Source organism: Brachycentrus maculatus, unplaced genomic scaffold (assembly GCF_059751285.1).
Source record: "Brachycentrus maculatus isolate JH-2025_06_01 unplaced genomic scaffold, ASM5975128v1 h1tg000206l, whole genome shotgun sequence".
In the NCBI taxonomy this organism is placed as follows: Eukaryota; Metazoa; Arthropoda; class Insecta; order Trichoptera; family Brachycentridae; genus Brachycentrus; species Brachycentrus maculatus.
In genome coordinates this window covers 856,177-872,364 of record NW_028280957.1, presented here as the reverse complement: position 1 = coordinate 872,364, position 16,188 = coordinate 856,177, and the positions used below count along the sequence as shown (strand labels likewise).

At 34.6% G+C, this 16,188-nt stretch overlaps 1 protein-coding gene across 11 annotated transcripts in view; it reads right to left on the bottom strand.

Annotated features, from left to right (window-relative positions):
* The window catches only part of LOC148307153 (far upstream element-binding protein 1-like), a 37,589-nt gene that overhangs the window by 7,109 nt on the left and 14,292 nt on the right, over nucleotides 1-16,188 (bottom strand). For 3 of the 11 annotated variants that reach the window (XM_088263889.1, XM_088263893.1, XM_088263890.1), the window contains exons 6-14: nucleotides 15,959-15,991; nucleotides 11,935-12,072; nucleotides 10,850-11,050; nucleotides 9,378-9,508; nucleotides 9,211-9,286; nucleotides 8,005-8,188; nucleotides 2,489-2,646; nucleotides 873-1,162; nucleotides 224-324 (exon numbers count right to left, since the gene is read on the bottom strand). In XM_088263889.1, the coding sequence (XP_088120015.1) occupies nucleotides 224-324; nucleotides 873-1,162; nucleotides 2,489-2,646; nucleotides 8,005-8,188; nucleotides 9,211-9,286; nucleotides 9,378-9,508; nucleotides 10,850-11,050; nucleotides 11,935-12,072; nucleotides 15,959-15,991 (1,312 nt within the window). The remainder of the gene's footprint in view (nucleotides 1-223; nucleotides 325-872; nucleotides 1,163-2,488; nucleotides 2,647-8,004; nucleotides 8,189-9,210; nucleotides 9,287-9,377; nucleotides 9,509-10,849; nucleotides 11,051-11,934; nucleotides 12,073-15,958; nucleotides 15,992-16,188) is intronic. The other 8 variants (XM_088263894.1, XM_088263897.1, XM_088263891.1 and 5 more) reach the window with 4 other exon arrangements.

Here is a 16,188-nt window from a genome sequence, read left to right as displayed (position 1 = left end):
TAGGCGAAACAATAGTCACAAATTTTTTTTATGTGTTTTTATCTCTCCTCTGGTCTCAATCCTGCGGATTGGTCAGTAGCAACAGATGACATCTCTTTCGCCATTCTCGCCTATTTTCGGAAGTCCTCTTCAGTTCCTCATCATCGAGCAGCCCATGTCTTCGTATAATTTAAATCTGTTTGATTTAAAAATGAATACATACATGAAATATATAAATAAATACCTTGAGGGTGGTGGGGAGCGGGCTGCGGAGTGGGTCCCTGCGCCGCCTTGGCCTTGCTCTGCTGCTCGATGGCCTCCGCTTCCCTAACAAAGCCCAATGATCTGTAGGGAGACATCCAGTTTATTCTTTGAAGGATATAATATCCTTATGCACCATAAGGGAAACCTTGCCAATTTCATGTTTTGAATATTGAAAGCATTAACTTTGCGGATCATGTAAGAGTCATAAATTAAACCCTGAAGAGGGTAACAGGTTGTTGCCGAAACTAGTTGGTTGTTAATAAAAATGCGAGTGGATCAAAAAACAAAGTATTTTTATTTCTTAAAATAATATACTTGATCTTCCCAATATCCCAGAAATATTTACATACTCGACAATTATTACGACTCCTGACCCTTTCAATAGTTTCACTTTTAATAGTTAAAAAAAAAGATCAAAGAATTTTCCAATAATAAGACTTAAGTCGCCGAGTGCATCAACATTGGCATATAAAAAACTATTTTTTGATCAGGTACCATAAATGATACCAATAATGTTGAGATGTCAAAAAATATTGAATTAATTGTGAAAACTCCAATAATGTAAAGGTACAATAACTAAAGGGAGTTACTCGTTAGTAAAAGAGTAAAAACCTCGATATATCGTCTACCTGTAGTAGTCTATCCACTGCTGGCTGTAGTCGGGCTGGCCCGTGGCCGGGTTGAGCGGCACCTGCTGCTCGGGCTGCTGCTGCTGCTGCTGCGAGGGGTGCCAGTGCGGGTTGTAGCCCCACGCCGCGCCGCCGCCCGCCGGCCCGCCCGGCCCCCCGGGGCCCCCGCTGCCGCCGCCGCCCCCGGGCCCGCCGTACCCGCCAAACTCCGAGCCCCCGTTGCCGCCCCCGTTGCTGCCGCCGCCGTTGCCGCCGCCATTGCCGCCGCCCTCCACCACAAAGTTCAGCGGCTGGGGAAACAAACTCATTAGTTTGCATTCACAAATTAAAATTAAACAATTTAACTCATTAGTTTGCATTCAATACAGGTTACTTGCATTTATTTTTTTTATTTGTATACATTTATTTAAATCACAATTTAAACATATTTAGAACTTTTTTTTTGCAGAGACCCACCAAGCCACCTTGTGTGTCTTGTCGGTGGAGTTATTTTTTTTAATTTTTTAATTTTTTATTTAATTTGTCATGTTTGAAAAATTGTTGAATATTGAATTGTAGCAAAGTGGGGCATCAAACATAGAAACTGAATCATATTCCTAGGGATCAGGGAACTTTTTCACTTCTCAAGGACACATTAATTTATGCGATTTAACGTAAGGCCGCATTTGTAAAAAATTCAAATCGATCCGTAGATTATTTTTTTTAGTTTTGGGGACACAAACATATGGAAGCTGAATTTTCATATACAAAGATATTTTTCCGTTATTTTTTTAATTGGCGCAAGTCAAAATGCTGTATACGAGTAGCCAATAGACGCTTTTAAGCCTTTCCCATAAACACTGCGTTAATTATGGCAGAATTGAGTGAAACTGGCCATGCTATGGCCCCTTCAAATTATTATATTCTAACCCTTATTCACACCTAATGATGCATAGGGCACTGCATCATATTAACGCAGTGTTGATCTTGATCGTTAATACATGAATGAAAGGCATCAGCTCTCTGCTTCGGGTGCCAGTCCAGAGGAATATTTAATAAATATTAGAAAGAAAATATCACTTTTATTTATTTGACCCTCCCCTGGGAATCGAACCGGGGACCTCCATAACGGTAGCCGAGCGTGCTGACCACTACAGAGGCAGACTTCAAATTATTACCATTGTGGTGCGTGCCTCGTACGGCCATGACAAACTATAGACGGCCGTGCAATAGCGAGCAGTGTGACGTCGCCACGCCTTCAAAAGTAGTGACAACCCAAGGTAGATCCTCTTTCCTCCCAAGCCACCGGAGCGACCTGACCAACCTTCAGTTGCCCATTTACCGTGCCTCGTCGTGACAAAAATTTGTAACATTGAAATAATACTTTTGTGAATATAAGTCTAGAGTAAAACTTGTAAATCTTAAGTTACTTGTGAACAAAAATCTTTTGTGAAAATAAACGCTGATCTTTCAAGTAAGTTCAATTATTTATTATTTTTTTCATTTAATATAAAATGCAACCTCAGAGGAGATAGTGGACGTGGGTGCCCTCAATCAGTGCAATTGGGTAAAAACACTTCCACACCATCAAATTAATTAATTGAATTTCTCATAAAGCAAGAGGGATATTGTCTCACCATGCCGACTTTCTCGACGATCAGCCTTCGCGCCGTGTCGACGCTCTCCGGGTCGCCGCGGATGATGAAGGTCCGATTCCCCCGGACGGCCTGGGTCCGCCGGTCTAGCTCGCAGTGCGCGCCCGACTGCTGGTTGATCTGCTTGATGACCTCGCCGCCTGCAACACAACAACGCTCGTCAGCCGCGCCCACCCACACCGACACACCTCGGGGACAAGACGAAACTGCCACCGCCAATCTCCAAACTCCGGCACGCCAGAACCTGCCAACATCTGCCATCACGAGCTGAAGATAATTTAAGCTGATATGTCGACAGTATCGAAAACCATGTATCAAATGTTCACGATCAGTTTTAATTCAGACAGACAGATAAATAATCATTAAATAGTTCATAACCTGCCAACATCTGCTATCACAAGCTGAAGATAGTTTTAGCTGATATGTCGACAGTATCAAAAACCATGTATCAAATGTTCAAGATTAGTTTTAATTCAGACAGACAGGTATATAATCATTAAATAGTTCATAACCTGCCAACATCTGCTATCACAAGCTGAAGATAATTTTAGCTGATATGTCGATAGTATCAAAAACCATGTATCAAATGTTCACGATTAGTTTTAATTCAGACAGACAGATAAATAATCATTAAATAGTTCATAAGCAAATGAAGGCTTTAAATGTATCATAAATAACCCTGTTTCCTCATAAATAACCCTATTCTCTCAAAGCTAACCTTAATTAGTAAGATACAAACAATTGGCCGCCGCAATACCTCGTGTAATACACCCTACCACACTGGCGAATATAGAATACATATGATATTATGTGCTCTTATGATATTAAAAACATAATGTGAATGGTGGAATAAAAAAATAAAATAAAAAACCACGCATCACTCAGGCATTATTTTAATCCTGAATGTCTGCAGCGGTTCTTTGAAATGTTTCCGGCATAATTTCAAAATATCACTATTTTACATGTGTTTTGTTAATTTGCCTTAATTTTAAAACAAGAAATATATGTTTTTATCACACAGACAATTTGATATTCATACTCAACACCACTTGTTCGATATTATAGATATAAAATACTACATCGTGTCCCCTGACTGGATTCAGTACTCTGGGAAGATGTCGAGAACAAATATATAAAACCTAGAAATGTTCAAATAAAAAAATATTAAAAATTAAATTAAAAAAGCATACAACGGTACATGAAATATAAAAATAAACATGAATTAAATTCATTGTGTGGTTAAAAATTCTAATTTAACAATAATCCTTAAATTCAATTTGGAGTATTTAAAAATTTTCAAATAAAGTCAAAATTTAAATATATATGATAAAAAAAAAAGTGAAAATAAAAATACATGTAAAAAAGGTTATCATTTTTACACTAAAATTAGACATATATTTCTATGAAATATCACATAATACTACGTTTATAACATATAAACAAAAACAAAAAATAGATAGAGTTGTAATTATTTAATACGGAGATAAAAAGGATATCCGGTATCCAGCCATTGACATTTCTTCATACACATTTCCTACAGAGAGCAGCCTCTAACAGTGCGCTCTGCTACAAGACCATAGATAAATTTAATATAAAAATTAAAAGAAAATTCGCAAACAGAAAAACATAAATAATGCATGTCGAAACAACACATTTGCCAAATAACCAAATAACCCCATATGTACCGCAACGTAACAAGTTGCGTCTTGAAAACACGCGATACGCACACATCTTGGACATTTGGCTCTTTGGCCAAGGGCCAGACCATTATTTATTTATTTAAACTTCGTGTACAGAAAAGAAATAACTACATTGGCGGGCTTATTGCTAAAAAGCAATATCCATTTCGACGCTATTGAATAGAAAAACTATTCACCAAAATATTTCTCAACGGATTGTCCACAGATTTGAATCGTTTACATAATTAATGAAGAACGAATGCAGTATAAAAATAGCTAAATAGTGGACACAACAGATATCCAAAGTGCACGACTCAAACATAAAACGTTTATATATCATAATGGGTCACATCGAGATGAAGCTTTTATCGTTTTTATACATTGATCAGATGCTGGGATGCTTCGACAAAAACGATAGATGAAGCATCTCAAGATGAAACACCTATAATACATATATTGACATTTTATCCATAGGGTGAATAAATAATAAAATTATATATTAAATGTATACATTAACCGTTCTCATGTGTTAAATAAAACACCTAATAAGGATAAATGAAATTCGTTTCAAATCCTAAATAAAGATTTAAAAATGTCTAAATATTTTTGGACATTAATATCATCAAAGAGCATATGGAATAATGTAAAATGACATGAACACAAAATAATGTTATGATTGGTGACATTTTGTAGTAAGATGGATGCATACAGTGTTATCTAAATATTCCTGAATATCATATTTCTCACTAACACATACTTGAATATTCAAATAAACACAAGTATAAGGACAGACCAACTGTTGTGGATCGATCGAAAAATATTAAATTCATTAGTCACGGTGAAAAAACAACATCGATTCATTCAGTTCAATAATAAATGGCAGTGACAGTAAGGTGCAGTCTTTTTGACAGTGTAAGAACATGCGGAGACATCTCTCGGGATAATTACGAGATAATATGACACGACATCTCTCAAAATAACCACATTATACCGAGGCACGACAATTTATGCAGAAAAAATATCAACATATCAATACCTATCTAGCAGTTTAGATATTTTTATAAACATATTTTTAATATACATAAAAATAAAAAATTAAAATAGTAATTTTTAAATACCTTCAATATTTAGAATATTATTTCCTTATTTTATTAAAAATGCCTTTTTTAAAACATAGGTACACGAAATAGTATGTTTATATTAATATTATTAGGGTACAGAAATCATACCTAAAATTAATCATTTAAATATTTAAAATGTTCATTGTTAGTTTTTTTTAAAAACAAGTTAAAAATAGTAGGGGGCATTAAATCAAATAAATGCATGCAAATGCATCAATTATAGTCACTAATCACTAGAAATATGAATTAATGTGAAGGACATGCTTTTCTTAACACATTGTGTACGGTGTGCACATATTTGTGCGTTTCAGAAACCTTGTGTGGTGGCGGGGTGCACATTTTTGTGCATTTCGGCTACCTTCAATTTAGTATACAAAAAACACGTCATAAACTTCTAATCTCTTGGCCTTTTTGCTTTTGTTGTGTACTGGATAGATGTCGTTGTAATATAAAAAATAATACTGATATTTACTGGTTCAAAACATAGCTAATGGTCGTAATCTGTTTTGAAGGAAATGTTACAAATTAACTTTAAACAATGGATACAGACGGTGTGTTTTTTTCTTTGTCCTAAAATGAAATAAAATACAAAGATCATTGTCCTTTACTTAAGTCGGCAGTTGGTACTTACAAAGCAATAAACGCGTGTGGGGAAAGCCCATAAATCATTTTTTATTCGCAGACTTTGAGTTTTCGGCGGTTGTTAAACTGTGTTGTTATTTTCTCATATTTTATTACTGTTTTCAACATTTTTTTTTACTTTTGTGATTTGTGGACTAACATGATTTTATTTTGAGACGTTAGAGACCATTTAACCGTTTTTGTATTGTTTTCGAGTTCAACCTCAAGTTCAAAATATGAAGTTCACTGACATATTTTATATTTCCGGACAGCTGTCTAATGTCGCCCGCCTCAAGATACAGTTTTATCAAAACATTGCCGTAACTAATGTGTTAAGAGGCATTTCCTTTAAATTAAGTTTTTTTTTTATATATTTTATTATTTAAGATGTCTCTTCCACTACTATTTTCTTCAATGACATAGCATTATAAACCATAGCTACAAATTACCAAGGATACTGCCTCGCATTAGTACTGAACTACTAACATTTATTATATTTTTTTTTTTTTTTTTTATTTCAATTTTTTTTTTAGTATTAAAGTATTAAGTGCACCGATGGATAATGAGAAAATTCCTTATCGAATGGTATTAATAACTTAATTTTCTCAATTTTTACCCCTGTATTATTAATTCATACTTCTGGTGGTGATATTATATTCAAAGGAGAAATTTAATCACACAAATAATTCATATTAACCATTAGAAAATTTGGTGTTAGAGCATCTCACCGTGGACTATCGCCACTTCAATCATAGATTTTGTCTAGTAATATATCGGTAGTGTAAAGGCAAAGAGAAAACAAAACAAAAGACAAAATGTCTAAAATAGTGTATTCCATAATCTGGCAAAAGGATATAGCTGTAGTTGCAGTACTTATTTACTTTTATTAAGATATGTACATATAAAAATACATAAAACAAATGAGTTATTTAATTTCGCAAGTTTGTTTTTGCTCTCCTGTAAAATTTGGCCTGAGACAGATATACCCCTTTGCCTTTACACTCCCGATATATGATCCATCTCGTAGATTGTACTCACATATTGTATTTTACTATAAAAACCCTAGAAATATCTATATGGAGTGCTTGAGAAGTCTCAAGAAAAGCGATCATTTTAAGTCTGCATAGAAGGATGTTGTAATTTGACTATATCTTATGTTCTATTGTTCTGATTTTACATTCCAAATCTGTATAATTTCTGAAAACTCCCAAACGGAGACAATCCTATCCACACATCGGTACTTTGCTGAAATATCAAATAATCGTTGTATATTATGTGTGCACTAAATCTGTGATTTTTGGTCAATTAGTGTGAATTTCCAATTTTAACAAAGTGAGTCGATAATATGGAAACATTTAAGTCATCCGAAACTAGTTCACTTGATTTAAAATCAAACGTCTATCAGCATTAAATGTAGTCTATGAAAAAATCCATAAAAATCATAACATATAAGAACATTCTATGAAATTTCTCATGCTAAAATTTTTTGGATTTCATTATAAACAAGCTTTCGTATTAATATTCATATAAATCAAAACAACATATAAGAACATTCTATGAAATGTCATATATTTCTCATTCTAAAATTTTTTGATTTTATTTTAAATAAGCTTTCGTATTAATATTCATACAAATCAAAACAACATATAAGAATATCCTTTGAAATTTCATATACTACTCATGGATATTGCTATAGTTTTTTTTGGATCTTACAATGGACAAGCTTTTATATTAATATTCATAGAAATCATAACAACATATAAGAACATTCTATGAAATTTCATAAATTTCTCATGTATATTGCTATAATTTTTTGGACTTTACTATAGACAAGCTTCCAAGCAAAATGGTAGAAAATATCCACAATTTATCTGACATTAAAACCAAAAAGCACAGATTACCACAAAGCGCATGGCATTAGAAACGTCGTTCGAGGCGGGCAGCATTGCAGAATCCCTGCAAAGGAAAAAATTGAGGAATGCCAAATGGCGTGGAGTGGCCGAGTCCAGCGGCCGAGTGGCGGCGGAGGAGCCCCTGTTGGCAGAGTGGAGAGTTAGTTAGGCAGTGCATAGTATACCGCGTCCGATGATGACCCCGCACTTGACGTTGGACACGGAGAAGGAGACCTCCATCTTGTTCTCCTGCCCCTGGCCCCAGTTGCCCCCGTAGCCGCCGGGGCCGCCGCCGCCGTTGCCGTCGCCGTTGCGCTGCCCGCGCCCGCCCCCGGGCCCGCCGCGGCTGTTGCCGTCCTGGTCTCGCCGCTGCAATCACAAATCGCCTTTAGATATCTGCCACCGAGTTTATTGCCCACGATCAAAGAGTTTGGCTCAAATCAAAAGCGGACATTTGATTTAAACGCCCGCTCCAGGATTCGCTTAAATTCAGTGTTTCTTATAACCTTTACACCCAATGGTGCATAGGGCACTGCATCGTAGTGATCTTGATCGTCAATTGCACAAAAGCTAGGTGATTCTTGCAATTAATAATCTTCTAGTTCCAATCCAGGGTGATAATAAATATGAGAGTGGAAATCATCTATATTTATTTTGACCCCCCCTGGGATTCGAACCCGGGACCTCCAGCACGATAGCCTGACCACTACACCGGGGAGGTGGACAAATATTATCTGAAAATATTCTTCTCCATCTATGTTAACACACTATCTGCGGGAAGGGTAATTTTACCTTATCACTCGACCCGTCGTAAATTGCGTGTAAGTTATTTTTACGCATGACTTTTTCGGCATCTTTTGATCTCATATCGATGTATACAGTATGTTTAAATGTTATCACTTCTTTTCAGAGATGTTTATCTCTATTATGAGCGTGAATCCGCCCGCAGATAGTGTGTTAAGATGTTAATTCCCTAAGTTTGTGTAAATTTAAAAATTTGCTTAGATTATTTATAGAAGAGACAGATTTAAGCTCCTTTTTCATTTAGCACATGATCGCTAGCTTTTTACTTTTTTACTTTGTCATCTTTTTTATGTTTTTTAAGTTTATTTATAAAATTGCTTACTGAGAGTCAAGTATTTTTTTTGTATTTTATATTAAGTTTTTGTATTTTGTATTAACTAATTCTATTTAGAAACCTATACCCTTATACCCTGTACTATGACTATTTATTTTGTATACCCACACACAGGCCATGCCTTTGTGGGATCTTTTTTTGTTTTCATTTTTATTTTTTATTAATATTTTTTTGTTTTTGAATTTATGTAATGCAAAAGAATTTCAAATAAAGAAAAAAAAATGTCAAAAAGAATGCAAAAATTACAACTCACGTTGACACTGTCGATGAGTTCAGCGATCATCTGTCTGGCCTGGTCCACCTGGTGAGATTTGCCTTGCAGGAAACATCTGAAAAGCGAGTACGGGCAGGTAAGATAACGATCGTTTGCGTATGACGGCGGAGAGAATGATGAAGAGGATATGACGGTAGGATGCTAACCTTCTGTCTCCGGGGCCCTCGTCCCTCCCCTGGTGGAACTGCACCCTGGCGCCGGTCTCCGCCTGGATCTTCTTGATCATGTCGCCTCCCTTGCCGATGACCACTCCGACAGCGGCGCGTGGTACAAGCACCTAAATATTTAAAATAATCATTGTAAATTAATACACTGCAAGAAATGCTTAAAAGTGTAGGCGTCTAGCCACACCGTCAAATTGGCACCGCCGAAAACTACGAACATGACGAATTCGCAACGGAGATTCTCGAACGAAATCAACGATCGCAGAAAGCCGAGAAGAAAAGGACGAGGTCACCTACATCGTTTTGCCCAAACGGAGGTGTTTATCTAGCTTCACATTTTTACTTCCATAGTTCATAAATTCATTAGATTAAATATTTTTAGTAATTATCAATAGTAATTGTAATGTACGAGCCTATATAAATAAACGATCTGTAAGTAAGAATTTTTTAAATATCATTTTCTGGCTTCCCGTTTCAATAACTCACACGTGATTCTTTCACGTGCCATCAGACAATAGCAACACCCTATAAATGGCCACCTCAACGTAGCAATTCCGCTACACACACACACACACGCATCAGGTGGCCATAAAAGCGTCTTTTATATGCTGTCGGTAGAGAGCGGAAGATGCTTATAAGCGTTCTAATTTACTTACTTTTGTAGAGCGCGAGAGACGGCAAGAAACATTGTACAGATCGGAATTGGGTTTGCGGTTACTTGTGATGAGTATACGACTACTAATCACAAGTGGGTCGGGGTTGATGAAAAAACCGCCGACAACAATGTGTATAGAGATGGGTAATACAATTTTTTTTTTGTCAGTGTTATTTCATCTAATTTCATTTAATTGCTCGAGATTCTATTAGATTATACTTTTTTTAATTTTCCCATTCATTATTTTCAGTTTCATACACTTGGCCGGTTTTACATATTTTTAATTTCTTAATTTTTTTTGTAAAATTCAAATGTTAAATAAAAGTATTACTTAATTTTTTATAAACATTGTTTGCGGGAAGCTTCTTTTACACGCTGTTGGTAGAGAGCGTGAGGCACTTTTAAGCATTCTATTTGCTTACTTTTGGCAGAGCGCAAGAGACGCCAAAAACATTGTACAGATCGGGATCGAGTTTGCGGTCACTTGTGATTAGTATACTGAGGGTCAGGCTGCTGCTGGCAGAGTATAATTAAGATCAGGGTTGATGAAAAAAACCGCCCGACAACAATGTGTTAAAGGGGTATTTCATCACAAACATAGAACTTACTCATACTCTACATATAAGGAATATTTTAAATCATTTTTCGTCTTTGTAAAAAACTTGAAAAATCAATATATTCACTTCTCTTGATATAAAGGAATAATTTAGATCATTTTTTGTCTTCAATTTTAATCTTGATTAGTAAAAAAGTATAAGGGTCGGGGTTGATGAACAATGTGTTAATGAGGAGAGGTTACCTCGTGTCCCTCGGGCAGGGGCTGCTGGTCGAAGTCGTCCCCGCTGCCGGCGCCCCACTGCTGCGAGCTGTTGCTGCCGGGGGCCTTGTTGCCGCCCCCGCGCGTGCCGTACTGCATCTCCTTCTCAGCAATCAGCTCGTACACCAGCTGCTTGGCGTACTCCACCTTCTGCGGGTCGCCGGTGATGCGCAAGGGCTTCTCCTGCAGGACGAATCTAGTGTCACTACCAATTCCCAGGCCTAACAAAACTAGTGCTACACAGAGCGGTTACATGTAAAAATAAATCATCAAGGAACCGAGAAATTAAATTTAGAATGTATAAAAATAGTACTAAATCTTCTAAAGTTAAACATTTTGAGTGTGTCCAAATACTTGTTCACAAAATCTGGATTATCTCCAATTACAGGAGTTATTTTCATATTATTTCTTGACATACCACACTACTCAAATTCTTGGAAGTTCTATGATGAATTTGAGTAGTGTGGTTGTCAATAATGGGTATAATTGGTAAATGTTACACGTGTGTAAAGTGATCACTTAAACCAGCCTATAACGGTCGTCAGCCCCGTAAATGCCCAGACTTCCATATTCTTCTTCATCTTTGATGAGATGTCAAAAAATAATAGTTCTAAAGTTATTCATCAATTGCTTTGAAATCTTGCACAACCGTACATTCAAATACCTTTGAAGTTCTATGTGTTATTACCACATTTCCGCGCACTTTTTTGTAAATAGCACACTCGCAGTGACATCTGAACACTTGCATTGTAAGAGCACTTGTGCACTACACGGAATTTTACTCTCCGGCAGTCCGGTTAGCATGATAAAACGGATGATTGGTTTTGATTTTGGGCGGTTTTCTTCGGATCGGTGCGCTTGATCGGTGCGTGATCACAAATTTACGCAAATTCCATCACGCTAAACTGTCGTAGTCCCTTTTATTTAAAAAAAACAGACTGCTGGACGGTAAAATTCCGTGTAGTGCACAAACGCCCTATCTGTTTCAACATTGGCTCCATATGCCGAGACAGTAGATATCACAGTCGGGGCATAGTAGTGAAAGATTAGGTATAAATATACATTACAGTACTTACAAATTCAGGATTGGGGCCGTCCTGGATGACCACCATCTTGGCGCCGGACTTCTCCTGCAGCTGCTTGATGGTCTCCCCGCCCTTGCCGATGATGAGCCCCACCTTGGGGCCGGGCACCATGATCTCCTCCTAAAATCACAACCCGTCAATACACAAACTGTCGGCGTCTGACACAGGCGGACTTTTTCATATTCGTTGTAACTGCAGACAGTTGGTAGAATTCCATATTGAATTGTTGGGTAATATATCCAAAATTAAACAAGGTTTATTGGATTGAATTCTACATTTATTTATGTATATATTAATACGTGACGAGTTTCGTCTTATTAGGACATTATCAAACACTCAATGTCTTAATAAGACGTTTGATAACGTCTAAATAAGACGAAAGGCGTCACGTATTAACATGTACATAAATAAATGTAGAATTCAATCCAATAAACCTTGTTTAATTTTGGATATATAACCCAAAAATTTACTATTTTCAGATTGACATTTTGAAGAAAGCGAGAGTTTTTATCGAACTGTTTGAATTAAATAATTGTGTTTGTATAAATACATATTATACTGCAGAGATAATTTAGAAGTGTATTTTCAAGACTCTGCATAAACTTGTTTAAATAAAAAAAATCCAATATTCTTTATAAAAAAAAAATATATAAAAAAAGGATTTCTCTACTTATATGCATAAAGGAAGATAATTATCCAAGTGCTTATTTTTTTACGCAAGATTTATTAAATTCAAAAATTTAAAAGTGAAAGTCAAATATTGAAAAATAACAATATTTCTACAAAATTACTGTTTTTTGTCCATATTGGTTTTGGTTATGTTTCAGTAATGACAAAAAAATAAAATAAAAAACAAACAATGACTATTAAAACCAGTCATAATAAAAGTTTTAAAAAATCAATCCATAACTTGGTTACAAATGCCTCTTATTAAGACGTTCCATGTAACTAACAGTTATATAGAATAAGCTAAGCTAATATCCTAGGATTTTATGTTTCTCATAAATTGTAACAAAATTACAGTCATATACAGAATTTTTGATTGTACTCAAACAGTACATTCGACCTCTAAAGAGCCATACATAAAAAAATACCTAATATTTCACAAACAATATTACGAAGCATCTTTTTTTACCCAAGTAATATGGAAGTCTGGGGCTTTATCCGGAAGAACTTCAAGGCTCACGACCTGACATTGGCTGCCTTAAGTGATCACTACTTCCAAAAATTGAGGCAATCTCCCTTTGATATAAATTTAGGCAGTGATCACTAAAGCCAGGTCGTAAGGCCTGTGAATGTCAACGCTTCTATATTCCCTTCATATAAAAAGATACTTCACATCTGTTAAAACAACTAGTATAGAAAAGTGATGAATTTGTACCATAATTTGGTTAAAATTTGTAAGAAAAAACTAAAAAAGCAATTTAGGCATTAAATATATTTTTGCGTAGTCTAATTTGTCAGTATTTAATTAAATTTTAGTCAAATCAGTATCACATGTACAAAAAAAAATGAATATTTAAAATATATACATCTAATTTAATTTAGTTTCGGTTTTAGTAAAAAAAAAAAATAAAAACAAAAATAAACAAAGAAATAGGCACACTATATCCACATTTCAAAAGTCCGGATTGTCAGAATTACGTGTACAAAATGCAATCATAAAACAACACGCCTTTTTTGTAATTGAAAAGCATTAACTTTGTGGTGTGGTAATATATCACTCTCCTGATCATTCATCACTCACTTTGTGTAATACCATTCAAGTGTTTCGAGTGGTATTATACGAAGTCAACGATGAATGATAAGGAGAGTGTTATAACACATGTCTTTTATCGAGTTTACGAGTGAAAGCGAGGTGTTTTCTAGTATGACCATAGTTCACAAGTCTCCTAAGTATGCAACCCTTAGTGACTTCCCTTATATAATTAACAAACAAGAAAACATTGCTGATATAATCTACTCCCCTATGCAGTATAGTGTGCAAATAAGGGTTAAAATTGAAAGAATATAATATGAACTGACTGATACATTGCTTCTACCATTTTTTTTTTAAAGAGAAATATTTGTGTTTTTATTATTTACACAAATATTTCAAATTCATACTATTTCTGTGAGCCTAAGCGGCTCATTATTAGAAATAGGTATCCAATTGTGATAAAATGGGTTCGAACCGAGGAACTCTGACTTAAGAGTCCGCGACACTAACCACGGGACCAGAACCCGACACCTACAGTGCATATACTTCTCAAGACAGTGACAAATTACTAGAATGTATTTTTTGTATCATGACACAAAAATAATGATTTTATCTGAAAAGATGCTGGATTCTGAACATGCAAGTGACTCGGATAAAATAGTGGTAGATTGTGATATGAAATCTAATGGCATTTAATTTTTTGCTACAAATATTTTCAATGGGAATCAAAGCTGTGTAAGAAGTTTTTTGGAAGCGATTATGATACAGCACACAATACACTAGTTTATAAAAAAAAATTATATATAATTATGCAAAAAAATCAATCATTATAAAAACCCAAATAAATAAAAAAAAAATTAAATATTCAGTGGAACCTCAATAAAACAAATTGTTCGATGTTTAAAATCCCCTTCAAATAGCCATAGAAAATATTCCATGGAAAATATACCTCAATATGTATATAAATAGAGCATGTACAGAAACCTCCATGTAATGAAAATAAGAACAATATTTATTATTGATAATATCAGACAGATGACATATCAATACATATTAAAGGTGTCTCAACTTGTAAACTAGATGAAGCATCTATTGTTCCTCTTTATAAGAAAATAAGTAAGTTTACATAAATATTTTTAAGCGTGTGTAATTTCAATATGTAACTGATGTATACAGTGGCAATATGAAAAATAAAACTGTGTACATACTAGCAGTATGTACATATTTCAATTATGATGTGTTTACTGTATTATTTCGCATACCACACATATTGTTTTAACATGGTTAAATTCCATAGAATTGGTTAGAATGAGGTCTACAAAGTGAATCTCAATATAAGGGAGATTTTAGTCATTCAAACCTCAATATGGCAAATCACTTAATAGGTATTATTTTACAAAAATGGCCTTATATAAGTTATCTAAATTTATTATTATTATTATTATTATAAGGAATATTTTAAAACCACTTGAGATTAAATCGAGGATCCACTGTATCATGGCAAAATAATAACGGTCAAGCAAAGGATATATAAGAAAAAATTGAGAAGAAAAAAAAAACACATCAATGTTGAACAATGTATGTATTGAAATTTGTTTTAAATCGTTGAAGGAATTGAATCGGATTGTGATTCTGTGGTTAATATTGCAGACTCTGAATCTGAAGAACACAAAATATTATCTTTTAATTTTTTTTTATGTGTGACCAATCACATGTCCAAACACCGATAGAATTTAATATATTTAATGTGTTTGCTGATCATACAGTAAAAATAAAACAAATACGAGTGAAGTCGTTTAAATGAAAATGTAAACAGCAATTTAACAACAACAAAAAAAAGCATATAATAATTACTTATTTCCCGGTTACATAGATTATCGCATATTTTAAACAAACAGTTCATTTTATCTCCTACATATTTGGCAAGACTTGATTTTTAAATATGTATATATAATAATATTTCATAATGAAACAGACAACATGATGACATTTTTCTTTTCACAATTAAAAAAATAATAATTTAGTGCTACAACTGATTTGATGGCAATGAAGGATAGGAATCCTCATTTATACCATAAAATTCAAGTGAACGATAGTAACTATTTTAAAAAAAACAAAATATGACAGAAGAATGAAAAACTATTTTTCATATATTTGTCCTTTCAAGTGTTTATATTATATTTTCATACAAAAGAGACGTACGAAGCCTCGGTAGTTAAGCAGGATTTTATCCTATGAATATAGGAATTCCTCCGTGTACCCAATTCTCAAAACATAATATCTCAAATAATCAGTGTGTAAACTCACAGTGTGTCCCCCTCCACGCCCGCCCCCCTCCTCCTGTTTGTGACATACCAAAAAATTATCAATTTACACGGAAATAGTACAGACAACACAAGCGATCGACACAGTGAAACCTCCCTTATCAGACAATACCACTCCAGTATCTTGCTTATCTATTTAAAATTACTATTTTTCTATAAAATTGGGGTCACATTCAACACAAGAATGTAAAATTTGTAAAATGTAAAGTAATG